The sequence below is a fragment of the Mauremys reevesii genome, linkage group 5 (genome assembly GCF_016161935.1).
Source record: "Mauremys reevesii isolate NIE-2019 linkage group 5, ASM1616193v1, whole genome shotgun sequence".
NCBI classification, from domain to species: Eukaryota; Metazoa; Chordata; order Testudines; family Geoemydidae; genus Mauremys; species Mauremys reevesii.
In genome coordinates, this window is record NC_052627.1 from 116,054,478 (window position 1) to 116,070,140 (window position 15,663).

The 15,663-nt window shown below is 43.1% G+C and overlaps 1 protein-coding gene across 9 annotated transcripts in view; it reads left to right on the forward strand.

Annotated features, from left to right (window-relative positions):
• The window catches only part of SORCS2 (sortilin related VPS10 domain containing receptor 2), a 767,814-nt gene that overhangs the window by 702,187 nt on the left and 49,964 nt on the right, over window positions 1-15,663 (forward strand). For all 9 annotated transcript variants that reach the window (XM_039541213.1, XM_039541219.1, XM_039541216.1 and 6 more), the window contains one exon: window positions 111-218. In XM_039541213.1, coding sequence (XP_039397147.1) covers window positions 111-218 — 108 coding nt within the window. The remainder of the gene's footprint in view (window positions 1-110; window positions 219-15,663) is intronic.

The window sequence follows — 15,663 nt, forward strand, 5'->3', positions numbered from 1 at the left end:
GATCATGAGTCCTATGGTACAATGCTCATGAGATTTTATCCAACATATTACAATAATTATGATATTTATTTAAGAGCTGCAATGAATGGAAGACATTTCTCTCTTTAAAGGTTCAGCATAGATGAAGGTCAGACATGGAGTACACATAATTTCACCAGTACATCAGTCTTCGTAGATGGGCTACTCAGTGAACCTGGAGACGAGACATTAGTCATGACGTAAGTTTCTGTTTATTTAGGCTACCCTTCAGCAATGCACTTAATCATGGGCTTAACTTTAAACAGGTGAGGAGTCCCCGCATCTGGGGCTTTCGTGTCTTGCAATCATGTGGGCTTTCACCGTGACCAGGTCTGAACAGCATTAACAAGCAGCCTGTCCTTAAAATGATCTGAATCAAATATTTCAAATGTAAATATGAAGCATTGTGTTTTATATTCTGTTTTTCATGGTCATGACCTGGAACAGTGGAAAATTATGGCCATAAATGGATATCTGAAAACTGTTCTTTCACATTATTTCCCCCCTGTTTTTTGCAAACTCTAAGGTGTTATTCAATAATAATAGGTTTCTTGCTTTTTCTGTTATAGAAATTGTCTTCACAGTGTAAACCAATATGCTGTTGTCCTAGTAACCTAGCATTGTAATGAATTATGTGTAACCAAACATCCTGTAAAAAAAATACACATTCTCCCCACTTCTCTGTAGTTTTTGTGATGGATCCTATTAATAGAATTTAATATAAATATGGGCCTGAGCCACAAATTTTGGTTTTGTATATGCACTTTCCCACTATGGTCCCAAATTCTAATATTATTAAACCCTCTGAGCCTACGAAACAAATACCCAATCAGTGCCTCTATCCTTGTGTTGATTGGAGGAATAGGTGGGGAAAGGAAACTTAAACCCCATTTGCACATATTTGGGATCTGTTTTGGGACTGGCACAGCCCAAAACACTTAAGGGCCCTGAACTGTAGAGATTGGCCTGAATACAGTGTGTTCTCGACCTACATCCTATGCCAGGGGCTGGAAATGGACCTGCCACATTGCTGTGTCAGCAGCTCTTCACTGACAAGTGAGCCCATATATACACTAGCTACTCCCTGGAGCTGTTTCCACCCCCTTTAACACCCCTTCTCACCACTAGAGTGGCATAAAGGGACTGCAGCACAGAAGCAAATCAGACCCACTGTAATTCGAGCAGATTCACCCTGTTGAAAGCATCAGAGATGAATTTGGCCTGTTGTCATGTCACTTTCTTTCTGCCCCCAAAAGCAGGTCTTATGATTTCTTCTTGTACTTTCTGGTCTGGAAGGAAATTGATGCTTTCTCTGTTAAATCTTCCTGGGATTTTTCTCCTTTCCCAACCTTTCTTCCCTCTGTCAATGGTGAAAGATGAGATCACGGCTTCTTGTCTTGTTAACTGCTGCTACCAAGCTGTGTACAAACCACTGGGCCTGTCAGAGGGATGTTGAGGGAGTTACTATGCCTGCCTTACTCTTGGAAATTTTGAAAGTGCCCAGTCTCTTAGACACCTACGTAGGAGAAGACTGACTCCCCATCTAAATTTGGGTCTCCCACTTAGCCATCTCCTACAACTGCCTGTTGCTACTATGGTGAGCTATTTTTGCATCTGTATACCTGGGTATAAAATTTTACAGGTAATGCCACAATTTAAGTTTTCAGAAGTTAAAATGTGGTTCCATTTTGAAAAGTGACTCTCTAAATTTCCTCGTGAGATTTCATGTTCATCTCTCATTATTTCCGTATCTAATTTGCTTTGTTTACAAGTCAAAAGATATATCTATCTATATCTATAGATATAGATATAGATAGATAGATAGATAGATATTTTTAAGCTAACAGTCCAATGAAGTCAGTCTGGGATCTGAGAGTCAAGCTTGGTTCTTTCTTTTTGAGGCATTGGACTAGTGATTCACCCCAGAATTAGTTTTGTTTGTTTGCTTGTGATGAGGGATTTCCTCTAGGACAGATCCAGTTTTATCCTATATTCCAAGGACCTAAGCACAGCTCTGTCCAAAGCTAATTAATATGAATGTTTCAGTTGACACAATGTGAGAGAACGCTGGGAAGTGACATACAGTGCCACTCTTCCAGGGACTGAATATGCTGCCTTCCCAGTGGTCCCAGCCTCTACAAGTATTGGTAAGAAGGGGCACCATGTTGCTCTGTCATTGGACATTGAAGCTTGAACTCCATGTTTAAATTTTCACTTAAATCCTAACATAGACACCTCCATCCACTGAACTCCCTCTCTTCCCCGCTTAACCCCTCCCCCAAGTATTAAACCACCCCAAGTAGAGGGTTTTTTTCCCCCAAAAAAAGGAACGAGGGCCAGAGATCCCATTAAGTCCATGAGGGACTTTGCTATTGTTATTGATTTTATATGGAAGGCACTCAGATACTGCGGTGATAGGCAGCAATATAAAACCCTAAAATAGAAAGATAGATAATCCAACTGTGATTCAAAATTATAAAACATTATATATGTAAAATATTATACAGCTATTATTTCACATGGCACTTGCATCTCGTTCTGGTTTAATATACATGATGGAAAGCTTCTTCAGTTATTTCTTTCTTAGCATTTTGTGTATCTCTCTGTTAAATCAGTAACTCATTCCAATACAATGTTTTTTCCCCTGTGTTTGTCACTTTCTGAGAGTAGAAATAACTCCTCCATTTCCCAGTTATTTCTTAGTTTTTACACTTGCCTGAAGTTGTTTGGCTAACATGCCCTTGGAAAACCTGGCATGTTCTATTTCAGCATCTCGTATAGATTTTTTTTAATCTCATTTCATCGGTAGAGATATACCATCACTTTAATCTAAGTTCTTATCAAAATAATTGTTGGCACTTTCTGTGGGATGATCCACACACAGCACTCTAGGTTTAGGGTTTATGGCAAATATGATGGAAACTATTGAACATGAATAGCTTGCCTTGCTTAATTTAGGGGGAGGGGTAGCTCAGTGGTTTGATCATTGGCCTATTCTTAACATTTCTCATTTGAAACATTATTGCAACAATTCAAGAGTGATTGCAAGAGATTTTCCACTTGTTCATACAAAACCAATGAATAAGGGCCTATGATAACCATTTGGACATTTTTTTTCATGCCATAAGGGCAACTGGACTTCCATGAGATTATGCCACTTTTTTGTTTTAATCTGTACATAATGGCTGTGTGGGGCACTGCAAATCCTCTAAAACATGCAACTTGTTAAAATAGGCCCTCCAAAGTATGTAAGGTACCTATCTATAGCTCTGATCTAAGGGTATGTCTACACTACGAAATTAGGTTGATTTTATAGAAGTCGATTTTTAGGATTTGATTTTATACAGTCTATTGCGTATGTCCACACTAAGCGCATTAAGTCGGCGGAGTGCGTGCTCACTAGCGCGCGAGCATCGACTTACAGAGCGGTTCACTGTGGATAGCTATCCCACAGTTCCCGCAGTCTCCGCTGCCCATTGTAATTCTGGGTTAAGCTTCCAATACCTGATGGGGCAAAAACTTTGTCGCGGGTGGTTTTGGGTACATGTCGTCAGGCCCCCCTCCCTCCCTCCTTCCATGAAAGCAACGGAAGGCAATCGTTTCATGCCTTTTTTCCGGGGTCCCGTCTGCTGGACCCACTCAGCCCTCTGCCTGCCAGGATGATTGGAACCCCAGGCAGGCAGCAGGCTGAGCAGCTCAGCCCACTGCCGGTCTGGGGCTCCATATGCTGGCTCCTGCCCTCCGAGGTCCCACTCAACCCCGCTCAGCTGGCAGACCTCGGTGAGGTCGATCAGGGTGCCTGGACAGACATGGCTGTCTTCCTCTTAGAGCACCGAATAGGAGTGACTCCAGGTCATTCTCTTCTTTAAGTTTCATCTCATGGAGATTCAATCCTTCCTGGAATATCATGCGAGCTGGAGGCTTCTGTCTCAGGCTGCTCTCCCAACCGGCATTACCGTGCGGTCGCACCTACCCCAGCCTACCCCTTGCTCCCATGGCTCATGAAGCCTGGACAGTAGTAAGGAGCAGTTCAACTTGTGGAATGACAAATCCAGAACAAAGGATTGCACTCTATGGGCCACGTTAAGATTATTTCAGAGTCTTAGATAGCCATTAGTCCCTATACAAGGCTTCATGAAAGTTTTCCCCCACCCCTAACAAAAATGTTAATTTACCAGAGCAGATGAGTGGGTAAGGAACCCGATACTATAACTTAGAGAGAGCTTCCATATTATTTAACTCATAATTGATATAATTCAAAGTAAAATTTCACAGCGCGGTCTGTTCTAAGACTAAAAATGCAGGAGGGGAGTGAGAAAAAGGAACAATAACCTGTTTCTGCCCGGTTTCGAACTGGGGACATTTTGCATGCAAGGTGAATGTGATCACCACTACACTAAAGGGCTTTCACATGTAAGGTGAACATGATGATTACTACACTACGGGGCTTCTCTTTTTTTGCCACAGACTTTGCCGAATGCACAGGAATGTTTTCTCTAGCTACAGAAGCTACCTAATGCAATGTCTATATCTATGGCCTTCCTGCTCATAAAGCGGTCATGCCCCCGCCCAAGGCTGACACAGCGCACAGTGCATGTGACACAGCGACCTGGCTCGGGCAGGATCGCTAGTGAGGCATGATACTTTTGCGGTTAAGCTAACACAGCAATTCTCTCCTGGCCTCTGGCACTGAATGCCTCCATGCATTACGCTGTGCCCTATCAGTGAGGGAAGATTGCATGAGCTAGGAAAATATGTCATCATGAGTACATTTTTTTTTGCCTTCTAATCTGCAATAACCTCAGGGATGGAGATGATAGAGGGAGTGTAGAAACATTCTGGGGGGGCTGCATGGTCACCTGTGCTGCTGAGTGCTGCTGAGTTCTCCACGCTGGCCAAACAGGAAATGAAATTCAAAAGTTCCTGGGGCTTTTCCTGTATACCTGGCTAGTGCATCTGAGTTCAAAGTGCTGTCCAGAGCGGTCACAATGGAGCACTCTGGGATAGCTCCTGGAGGCCGAATTGTGTCCACACTACCCCATATTCGACCCGGTGATGTCCATTTCAGCGCTAATCCCCTCGTCAGGGAGGAGTACAGAAATCAATTTTAAGAGCCCTTTAAGTTGACAAAAATGGCTTCGTCGTGTGGACGGGTGCAGGGTAAAATCGATCTAATGCTGCTAAATTCAACCTAAACTTGTATTGTAGACCAGGGCTAAGATACATGGATTCATGAGCAAAGTTATCATCATTATCTTCTGAACTGTGGAACTGGGGATCAGAGTCTCATACTTTTACTGCAGTTTAGTAGCATCTTACTGCACAAGCAGTCCTATTGAAGTCACTGGAAGTGGAGTAAGTGACTATTCAAAGTGAGTAGGAACACCACCCTTACAACCAGTCCTTACAAGATTTGAAACACTGTACCATATTCACCAATTTTTGTATGAATTAAAGGGAAGAAAACCTGCAAAATGTGTTGCTAGTTGTATTTATTTCAACTTGCTTACCTCACCTGTCTAATGCTTAACACATTTTCCCCTCTACCCCCACCCCATGAGTGCCGTTGCCTGCCCACTGTTGTCCTGTGTGATTTCATGTCAGAAACATTCTGCTGTACTTCCTGACTAAGGGCATGGCTACGGTGCAACTGGAGATGTGATTGCAGCTCAGGTAGGTGTACCTGTGCTAACTTTCGTCTAGCTGGTTTGGCTGAAGATAGAAGTGGGCTAGGAATATGAGTATGTACGCAGAGTTCTGGGCAAGCCTGTGCAGTCCACACTGAAATCTGCACTGCTGCAGCTTCACTGCTACTTTTAGCTGTGCTAGCTAAACTAAAGCTAGCACGGGTATGCCTCTACAAGCTGCAATCATGCCTTCAGTTGCCATGTGGACATACCCTTGGTGTAAGTAATTCAGATCCTACCTTTAAAACCTTACACTTCTCGGGTCAGTGATTGATTTTTACAGTAACTTCTTCTGAGAAATGTCATCCACTGGTTTACTTTTCTGTAGAAAAATATCTTCCACCTCTTCCATGGTATTGAGACAGAGGCTGAGTTTTCTGCTGACCAGACAAATTGGTACATAGTAATAATAATGGCACTGATAGCAAATTGATTATAGTATCTTCCATCATGAGGGATCCCCAAAGCACATTACAAACTAGAGAATGCTTATGCTCCTCTTACTTGGACAAAATTCTAATTGTGTTTTGGGGTCAGTTCCCTCCTCCCTGCCATCAATAGGAATTTTGTCCAAGTAAAGAGTGCAGGATCAAAGTACTCTGCATACAGTACAAGAGATGTAACCACCTCTGGTGTAGGAGGGCAATAATCAGTGGTGGGTGTAGCAACAGTGTGTGTGGGGAGGGTACATTTTGGTTAAGCCTTCCAGGGCTAGTTCATGTTCCTACAAAAAATGTCATGGGATCTTTTAGGTATACACAGAGCAGATACAATCCCAGGGTGAAATCCTGGCCCCATTGAAGTCAGTGGCAAAAGTCTCATTGAATTAAATAGGGTCAGGATTTCTGCCTCGGCTTTTAAAGTTTCATCCAAAAGATAGATACACAATAAACATCATGGAAAAAGGCATCATTGGACCCAATAAGATCCCGAGTCTGTGCCCCACTGAAAGCAAAGGTAGGAATAGTTCTTTAATGGAAGAAACAATCACAAACCCACTGTGTTTTGTTTATCTACCTCAAGAGGTTGGAGCGAGAAGGTGGGTGAGGTAATATCTTTTATTGGACCAACTTCTGTTGGTGAAAGAGACAAGTTTTTGAGCTACACAGAGTTCTTCTTAGGGAGGACAGGGGTTGGACTGAGCCAACTGTGGCTGTGACTTGAACCTGTATTTTATATCTAAATCTTAAAACATTAAACCATCTCTCCAACCATATCCAAAATAGATACATGCAAATGACAAAAAATATGCATTCCACTCTCTTCTACTTTTGATGTAGCTATAAGTTTTGAGCACTGTGAAGTGTATATATTGTGGAGAGAACAAGTGCCATGTAGGAATCAATATGCAGTTGTCTTGTATTAGAGTTCTGTAAGTAAAGAACCACATTTATTGTTAATTCAGTGAGGGTTTGTTAGGTTTTTTTTTCTGAATTAAATTAAATAAGTACAGTAAATTTATTTAAAATAGCACATACTCTAATACAGTCATTTTTATTTTGTCTTAAGCTCTTAAAAAGTGAAAATTTCTACTACATCAATGTTATACTTTACAGTATATTGCATTGGGGGAAAAAAGTCTGTCTTGTATTTACTAGCACTGAGTTGAGTAATGGCCCCACTTAGTGGAAAAAGGAGGAATTTTATGTATGTGTGAAATACTGACAACTCTCTTAGAAGTAAGCAGCTTACATAGGGAAGGTTTCAAACCTGTTTTAAAAAAAAACATAAACAATATGCATTATTGTACACCAAAGCCTAGTTTAGTTAGGATTGCAATATAGCCCTGGTATCTGTGGCATCTTTGATAGAGCAGGCCGCAAGGACTTCGGGACCTATTTGTTGGGCCATGTCACAGGGTCGATACACCCGCCACCCCTTGCGGCGTGGGTGGAGTGCGTTACAGCCCCGCAGTAGCATCTATAGGACTGTCCACGGTCACGGGGCTGCATGGCTCTGTGGCCTTAGTCAGTGATGCGACTCTTGCAATCAGGGCAGCAGGGCCTAGCATCCAGAGTCAGTAACATGGCCCTGGTTATCAGGGCAGTGCAGCCTAGTGGCCAGAGTCAATAATATGGCCCTTGCTAGCCAGGCAGTGCAGCCTAGCGGCCAACATCAATAATACACCCCTGCTATCAGGGCAGTGAGGCTTAGCGTCCGGAGTCAATAATATGGGCCCTGCTATCAGGGCAGTGCGGCCTAGCGGCCAGAGTCAATAGTGCTAGTGAGCTGGGCCACCACACCGTATGACCCGCCCTCTCCACTGTGTCCCAAACGAGCGCCCTTTAGGTGGCAGGGTTGCCTGCCACCTGCTCGGTGGGGATCCTACCGAAACACATGGAGCCTGTCTCTGGTTCTACAACCGCTTTCCCACCAAGTTTCCCTGGGTCACTTCCTACCTGATGCTCTGCACTTCGCCGTCTCCAGGTCTCCACAGCCTCTCCCATCTCTGTGGCGTCCCGAGCCTGTGCGTTGGGGTTCATCTCTGGTTGGCCTCAGCTTCCTGGAATGCAGGCAGTCCTCCCCCAGGAGTATCAGCAGCACACCTCCTTCCTCACCAGTGGTCAGCCCAGACTGAGCTGCTCTGCGGCTTTTTATATCCTGTCTCCAGTTGGAGCATGCCCAGCAGAGCCGAGGGGGCCTGGCCTCCTCGGCCAAGAGGGAGGGGTTGATACACCCGTCACAGGCCAGATGTAGGGATTTCCTCAAGGGAGTTTCCTTACAGGGATTCTATTCCTTCATGCATTGAAGCACCATGATGTTAGATATCAGCAACTGCTCATCTTCCTACAGAGTTCTTTGCTGGGGTCTTGCAAGGTTCCATCCTGTCACTCCTGATTTTTAACATGATTATATGGCTGCTGAGGGAGGTTGTGAGCTCTTTGGAATGCAGTACTATCAGAGTTGATGTTCAGTTGTCTCTCTCATTAAATTCAGCTTTCATAGACCCTAGTGAAAGCAGGATCTTGGATGAAAACATGCTAGTGTAAGCTTGATCCAGACAAGATAGCAGTGATATTAGTGGGTTACATATTAGAGGGAAACATTTGGAGGAACTGACTAGATTTGTGACTCCTGCCTCTACTTAGGGGACACAGTTTTGGATTCCTAATGGGTCAATTGCCCTTCCCATGTGGTAGCAGTGGCCCAATATGCTGCCTACAGGCTGTAGCTATTCCTTTGTCACGTGGAACTCTTCACAATTATCCAAGTCTGTATCAATTCAGTGTGTGATGCTATGATGTACTATTTCCTGTTTCAGGAGAACATTCCCCTTGTAGTTCCTATATCAACCAAACAGTGGAGATGGGCTGGGAATTAGGACTCTTGATCTAAAATAAAAATAATTACATGTTTTATTTAAATCCTAAGTGGGCTTTTAATCCATTTAATCATGTATTGCTGTAGTTGCTGTGGCTACATTGTGGTGACACCCACACTCTAAGTGAATGTAGCCTGTCATCTCTCTACTCTTATATGTTGGAGTCCCAAAAAAAGGATTTCATACCCATCATAAAATATGTCAAGATGGCCATAAATGTGGTTAAATACTGAATCTGAAATTGCATTAGCCCCACAGTAATAATTGCTGAAATATGAAACAGTTTAAAACATATTTTCCTGAGACAGTAAGTCCTCAGACAGTCCTAGTCATAGCTAATATATTTAATGCAGGAAAGGAAGCCCTGTTATCATGAGCAAATCCCTAATCACACTTTGCAGCATAATTTATTTCCATGGATGCATCCATTTAAATGAGGACTTTGCTATCCATTTTGCAAGTGATTTAGGCAGGGAGTTTCAGAGGACTTGAAGGGTAGAGCCCTGCACAGATACAAAATTTGTATCTGCATCTGATCTACAATCCGAAAACATGGTCCATGGACCTCTGTGGATATAAAGTGGATATCCGTAGATTTTTCAAGGGTCTATTGAAGTGGGCTAAATGCCGAACTCCCGCTGAAGACTCCCTTCGAACCTTGGAAAAGCTTTGAATACTTGAGAATGTTTTATGATCAGCACAGCATATAATGTTGTTTTTTCTTATGATTCAGTCAGAAATCTGAAGAGCAAGAAGAAACCAAGTGAGGTGGCTGAATAACAACTATGGGAGTATGGGTCCTTTTCTGAGCTCTGTCCTATATTTACTAGGGAATCTTAGGAAAAGTGGCTTAACCAGTCTGTTCCTCCGTTTCTACTATGTAAACTAAAAAAATAAGTACTTCTGTGTAACTAAGGAGTATTCTGAGGTGCTTGTATACATTTAAGTAAATAACATAGCTTCAGTAAGGTGGTTCAAGTTCAGATGGAAAGTCCTAAAGAAGTGATAGTATTATTATTATTAATGCAAAATAAGAGTCTCTGCTATAGAGAAAATAAGTGTAAGAAAATATCATTCTATTTAATTCCTGTTAAATTAGTTCCCCCTGATTACGAGCCTTAGCGGAGACAGGAATAGCAGCATCCCTCAAGAACAAAGTTTAAATGAGTTAGCTTAAAAACTACTTTAATCCTGTCTTAGCCACCAAATGATGCAATCAAATTAAAAAATGATGTGCTCATAAATGAACTTGGTACAAACGTATTAAGTTGTTATGGCAACTGGAACACTGAATTTAAAATTATGGATCCCAAATTCTATCAAACATAGTTAAATGAATTTCTAAGGTAATTGGAATTTCTTTCAAAAATTATTTATGTCGGCACCATCTTTCGCGGTTACTATAGAATTGATTTGATGGCTTTCTAATGAAATCCAATTAATCAAGTAGAATGTTTTACTAGCTAATGAATTAATATCATCTTGGTATTTATCTTATAATCATCACTTATACTGTCTTCACCATTCCATTTTTCCCTCATATGATTTTATTGAATATAAATATTTTGCACGTGAGCAATTAGATTATGATTGGTTTCATGATAACCAACATCAGATACTTCATTTTTGGCCTTTCTTGGGATCCCATTTACAGTGTGTCCTCATTTCTTTCTTCTAGAGAATGCTCCTTTAGTTTAACTGTGGTGTTAGGAGTTTGTTATAGATATAGATAACAGGACTCATGGGGCCAAATCTTGAAAGCAGCTCAGTAGGGTGGATGCCCACTGGGTGCTGAGCTGTTTTGAAAATCTGGCCCATGATGTCTCTCTCTCCCAGGCTGGATGTGGTTATTTTAATAGGTGATCGTGTTTTCCTCTATTGAATATATGAAGCCATGGATTGTTACAGATTGGGACATGTGAACCCCAGAAGCTCAAGGATGAGTTATACTTTACCATGGGGAAGGTTGAACATGTGATGTACGTGTGGTGTTTTATCTAACATTGATCTTAGCTAGATGGAATCAAACCAGCCCCATGTGCATCTATGTTTCTCCTTTGAGCAGGTGGCCTGCTGGGAAGATATCATAGGTCCTGTCACTTCTGTTAGCTAATAGAAATTCTCCTTTAATTCGTATAGTGGAGGTCTGTAATTTTGGCATCAAAGGGAGTAAGATCTACTGCCCATGTTACATCTATGTGGATTACTTAATAAATGTAGCATCTGTATTTATGAACCCAAATTTTATTACAGTGTGACCCACTTACTGCCTGAGTCAGAATCCTCAGTGTTCACAGTGATCCTTGTTCTTTCAGGACATCTATCTATCTATATATCTATCGATAGATCGATCGTACATAGTTTTATAGTCCTAGTAGTTTCACTGTTTTAATAGTTTATACATAGATGGGGCAAGTGAGGTAATATCTTTAATTAGACCATTTTTTATTGATAAGAGAAACAAACTTTCAAGCTACACAGAGCTCTTATTCAGGTCTGGAAAGGTACTAAGAGTCTCACAGCTAAATACAAGATCAATCATATAGTTTAGCATAAGTAGTTGGCACGTATTGTAAGGGACAATTCAAGATCAGGGGCGGCTCTAGTGATTTTGCTGCCCCAAGCACGGCAGGCAGGCTGCCTTCGGAGGTTTGCCTGCGGGAGGTCCACCAAAGCCGCGGGACCAACGGACCCTCCTCAGGCACGCTTGCGGGAGATCCACCGAAGCCGCAGGACCAGCGGACCCTCCGCAGGCATGCCGCCGAAGGCAGCCTGCCTGCCACCCTCGCAGCGACCGACAGAGTGCCCCCCCACGGCTTGCCGCCCCAAGCACGCGCTTGGCGTGCTGGGGCCTGGAGCCGCCCCTGTTCAAGATGAAGTGGCCCCTAACCCTCCTGGAGTCTCAGGACAAAAAGGGGGGTAGTGGATTACAGATTGTTGTCATAAGCAATAAATCCAGTGTCTTTATTAAGGCCCTGATTTTTAGTGTCTAGCAAAGTTATGAATTTAAGCTCCCAGGTTCATTTTTTGAAAGTGTTGTGCAAGTTTCCTTTGAGGCTGAAGACTGATGGGTCAGATGTAGAGTGATCATTTTGTGAAAAGTGTTCACCCACAAGTGAGCTCTGTGGTGGTTTTGTTTTTATCATTTTCCTATGTGAGTTCTTTCGGGATAGTAGTGATTATCTATTTTCACCCATATAGTTGTTATTGGTGCATTTAGTGCACTGGGTGAGGTAGACCACATGTTGTGATAGGCATGTATAGGGCCTGTGGATCTTGAAAGGTGTTTTTTGGTGATGTTGATCATTATAGCAGTGAAGGTATGTCCAACAACTCCATCCAGGAGTACCATGCTGGACTTCCCTTCCATGGTACCAATTCAGCCAATGATGGATCTGCCTTCTGATGTATGGGATCTATCTGTACCAACCTCCCATACTCCCCAAATACAGGGATGAACTGAGACCTTTACTTCCTGAGGGGTATTTTTGCCTTACTGTACTTGCAATCCCCTCTTCTATCAGGTCTGGTCCTCCTCAGAGACATCGGTACAACAGAGGAAACCATTTAGAGGAATCCATCAGAGGAAACTCCACTACAGCTACAAGTCAGAGCATTCTTCCTTCAGCACTGCCAGTAGAAAATGAGCTGATTTCTGCATCAGAGCAATCCCATGTTCTTGATGAGCCTGCGCCCCTTTGAGAGAGACCAGTCTGGACAGAACCTTTAGGAGAACTTGGAGCCATCCTCCTCTCAGACATGACAATCAAAGGGACCTTTGAAACTGAATGCTTTGAGGACCCCCGCAGCTTATTATCTCCTCATATCGGCCTTAATTGAGACCATGGAATCCATATACTAGACACCCGGGATCCATGCAGGAATCGCAGCAACCACCTTCCCTAGCCAGTACCAACAGGCTCCATCAGAGTATGTGGCGAAGGCAGATCTGATGGTTCCAATGGGTGTATCATCCTCTTCACCCAATGAAGCTATTGCTCAATTATCCCCATCCCCCACAGGCAATACCAGGAGCTTTTACAGAGGGCTGCAACTGATCTCACTTGAGGGAGTCTGTGACATGCAGCATAGACTCCTGGACATCCTTCAACCCTCTAGCCCTAGCAACATGGCTCTCCCAGTGAACAAAGCCATTATGGAACTGACTAGCCCAGTGTGGCACACTCCTGCCTCCTGTGCTCCAACTCAAAAAGGGTGGGAAAGCATTATTTTGTTCCAGGGAAAGGGGCAGAGTTCCTGTTTACCTACCCGGCACCTAATTCCTTGGTAGAACAGGCAGACATAGAACAATCCAGATTACAGGACTCCAAGTCAACCCATCTAACAAGGGTGATAAACGCCTTGACCTTTTGGGGAAGAAGGTATTTTCATCTACAAGCCTTCAATATAGAATTGCTAACTATCAGGCCCAGTTGGTGAAATATTATTTCACAAATTACACTAAATTTGTGGCATTCAGAGATAAACTGCCCCAGGAGGACAGGTCCTGATTCCAACCCCTCATCAATGAAAGCAATCTGATGGCTAAAACATTGCCACAGGCGGCAGTGGATGCAACATGTAATGCATCTAGAGCCATTGCCCCAGCCACTGTCATGAGGTCCAAATTGTGGCTTCACTCTTTGGGGTTTCCCTGGGAGATTCAGAATACCATTGAGGACTTACCCTGGCTGAGTCTAATCTCTTCAGTGAGAAGATCAATGAGTCATTTCATTCCCTTAACAACTCTTGGACAATCCTCCATTCCCTGGACATTTACATCCCGGCACCAAAGAGGAAACACCTCAAGCAAACTTACAAACCCAGCCCCCAGGCATTTTATCACCAGTGCCCTTACGAGCCATCACGTAAACAGCAGAGGGTCCAACCCCCAAATACCCTACTTCCTCCATCTCAACTGCTGCTGCTCAACCCCACCCGTTACCAAGGAGTTCATTCTGATGGGACATTCAGGAACCATTTACCTCCATTGATGCCATTACATACTGTCCCCCAAACCTTCGGTGATCATCTCACCCTCTTTGTGCACAATTGGAAGGCAATAACAGACAAGTGGGTACTGAAATTCATTCACTTCAGCTATGCTATCAAGTTTCTCTTCCCTTCCCCTCACTAATCCCCTCCTCAGCCCCTTTTTAGGGACCACTCTCACTAGGAAATTCTCCATCAGGAGGTGGTTTCTGTCCTTCAGTAAGGGACTATAGAGCAAGTGCTTCATCACCATCAAGAAAGAGGTTCTACTTTGTCCTTTCCATAAAAATGGAGGTCGGAGACCCATTCTGTATCTTCAACAGTTAAATGGTTTTATTTACAAGTCAAAATTCTGAATGATTATGTTGGGATCAATAACCCACTCCTTAGAAGAGGGCATGTGGGTTGTGGCTCTTGACATGAAAGGTGCTTATTTTTGTGTAGATATTCATCAGTCCCCACAGAAGATTCCTTGGGTTTCTGGTAAGACAAGAACACTACTAGTTCAGAGTATTTCTGTTTGGACCAGTTACAGCACCCCAGGTCTTCACAAAGGTCTTCTCAGTAGTGGCAGCTGAGGTGAGACTACATGGTTACACCATGTTCCCATACCTGGACAGTGGGCTGCTAATGAGCAAATCCAGTCAGAAAGTCCAATCAGCAACCATATTTTTATTCAGTCTCTTGGCATCCTTGGGAGTCTGCATCAACAAAGAAAAGTCCACTTTGACTCCCACAAGCACTATATACTTTATAGAGGTGACCCTAGATTTGATCTCAGCCACGGCCTACTGACCTATGGAGAGATTCTATGCCATAAACAACTTGAAAAGAAAAGTCACTCTCAGTCCTCAAACCATAGTCAAGGTCTGTCTTTCCCTACTAGAACACATGACCTGGTGCACTTACGTAACTCCATTTTCTAGGCTTCATCTCTATTATCTGTAGGTCTAACTCTGATCTGTTTACTCTCCAGACGGAGACAACATGAACATCAAGGTAACAGTTCCTGTCAAGACTGTTCTCTTGTCCACAGCAAGTGCACATGGGAATATCTTTCATTGCACCCACACTCAATGTCACCATTGTCATGGATGCATCCTTCATAGGATGGGGATCCCAGATGGACCCTCCAGGTTGCATATCTATCTACTAGAGCTGAGAACAGTCCCCCTAGCCTGTAATGCATTCTGTCCACTTATTTGGTCCCACCATATCCAGGTAATATTAGATAACATGATGAGTGTTTTCTACATAAACAAACCAGGTGGAGCAAGATCCTATCTCTGTGTGTAGAGGCTGTCAACTTATGGAACGGGTGCATTAGAAACTGCAAAACACTCTTGGCAACATACCTACCAGGTGCACAGAATTCTCTGGAGGACAATCATCAGACACTTCTCCACAGACCACGAATGGGAGTTACACAGTTCCATCCTAAAAAAGATTTTCACCAGTAGGGAATGCCATCCTAGGACCTGTTTGTCTCATAGGAGCTCTGTGGAAGCACTGAACAGAAACTGTTCACTTCAGAATCAGACTTAAATTCTTTGGCAATTAAGCCACATGAGACTGAATGAGGCTCTAATTCAAAGCACAGATATATCTGACTTTTACCCAAATAGAGTCCTTATCCTTGCTAAT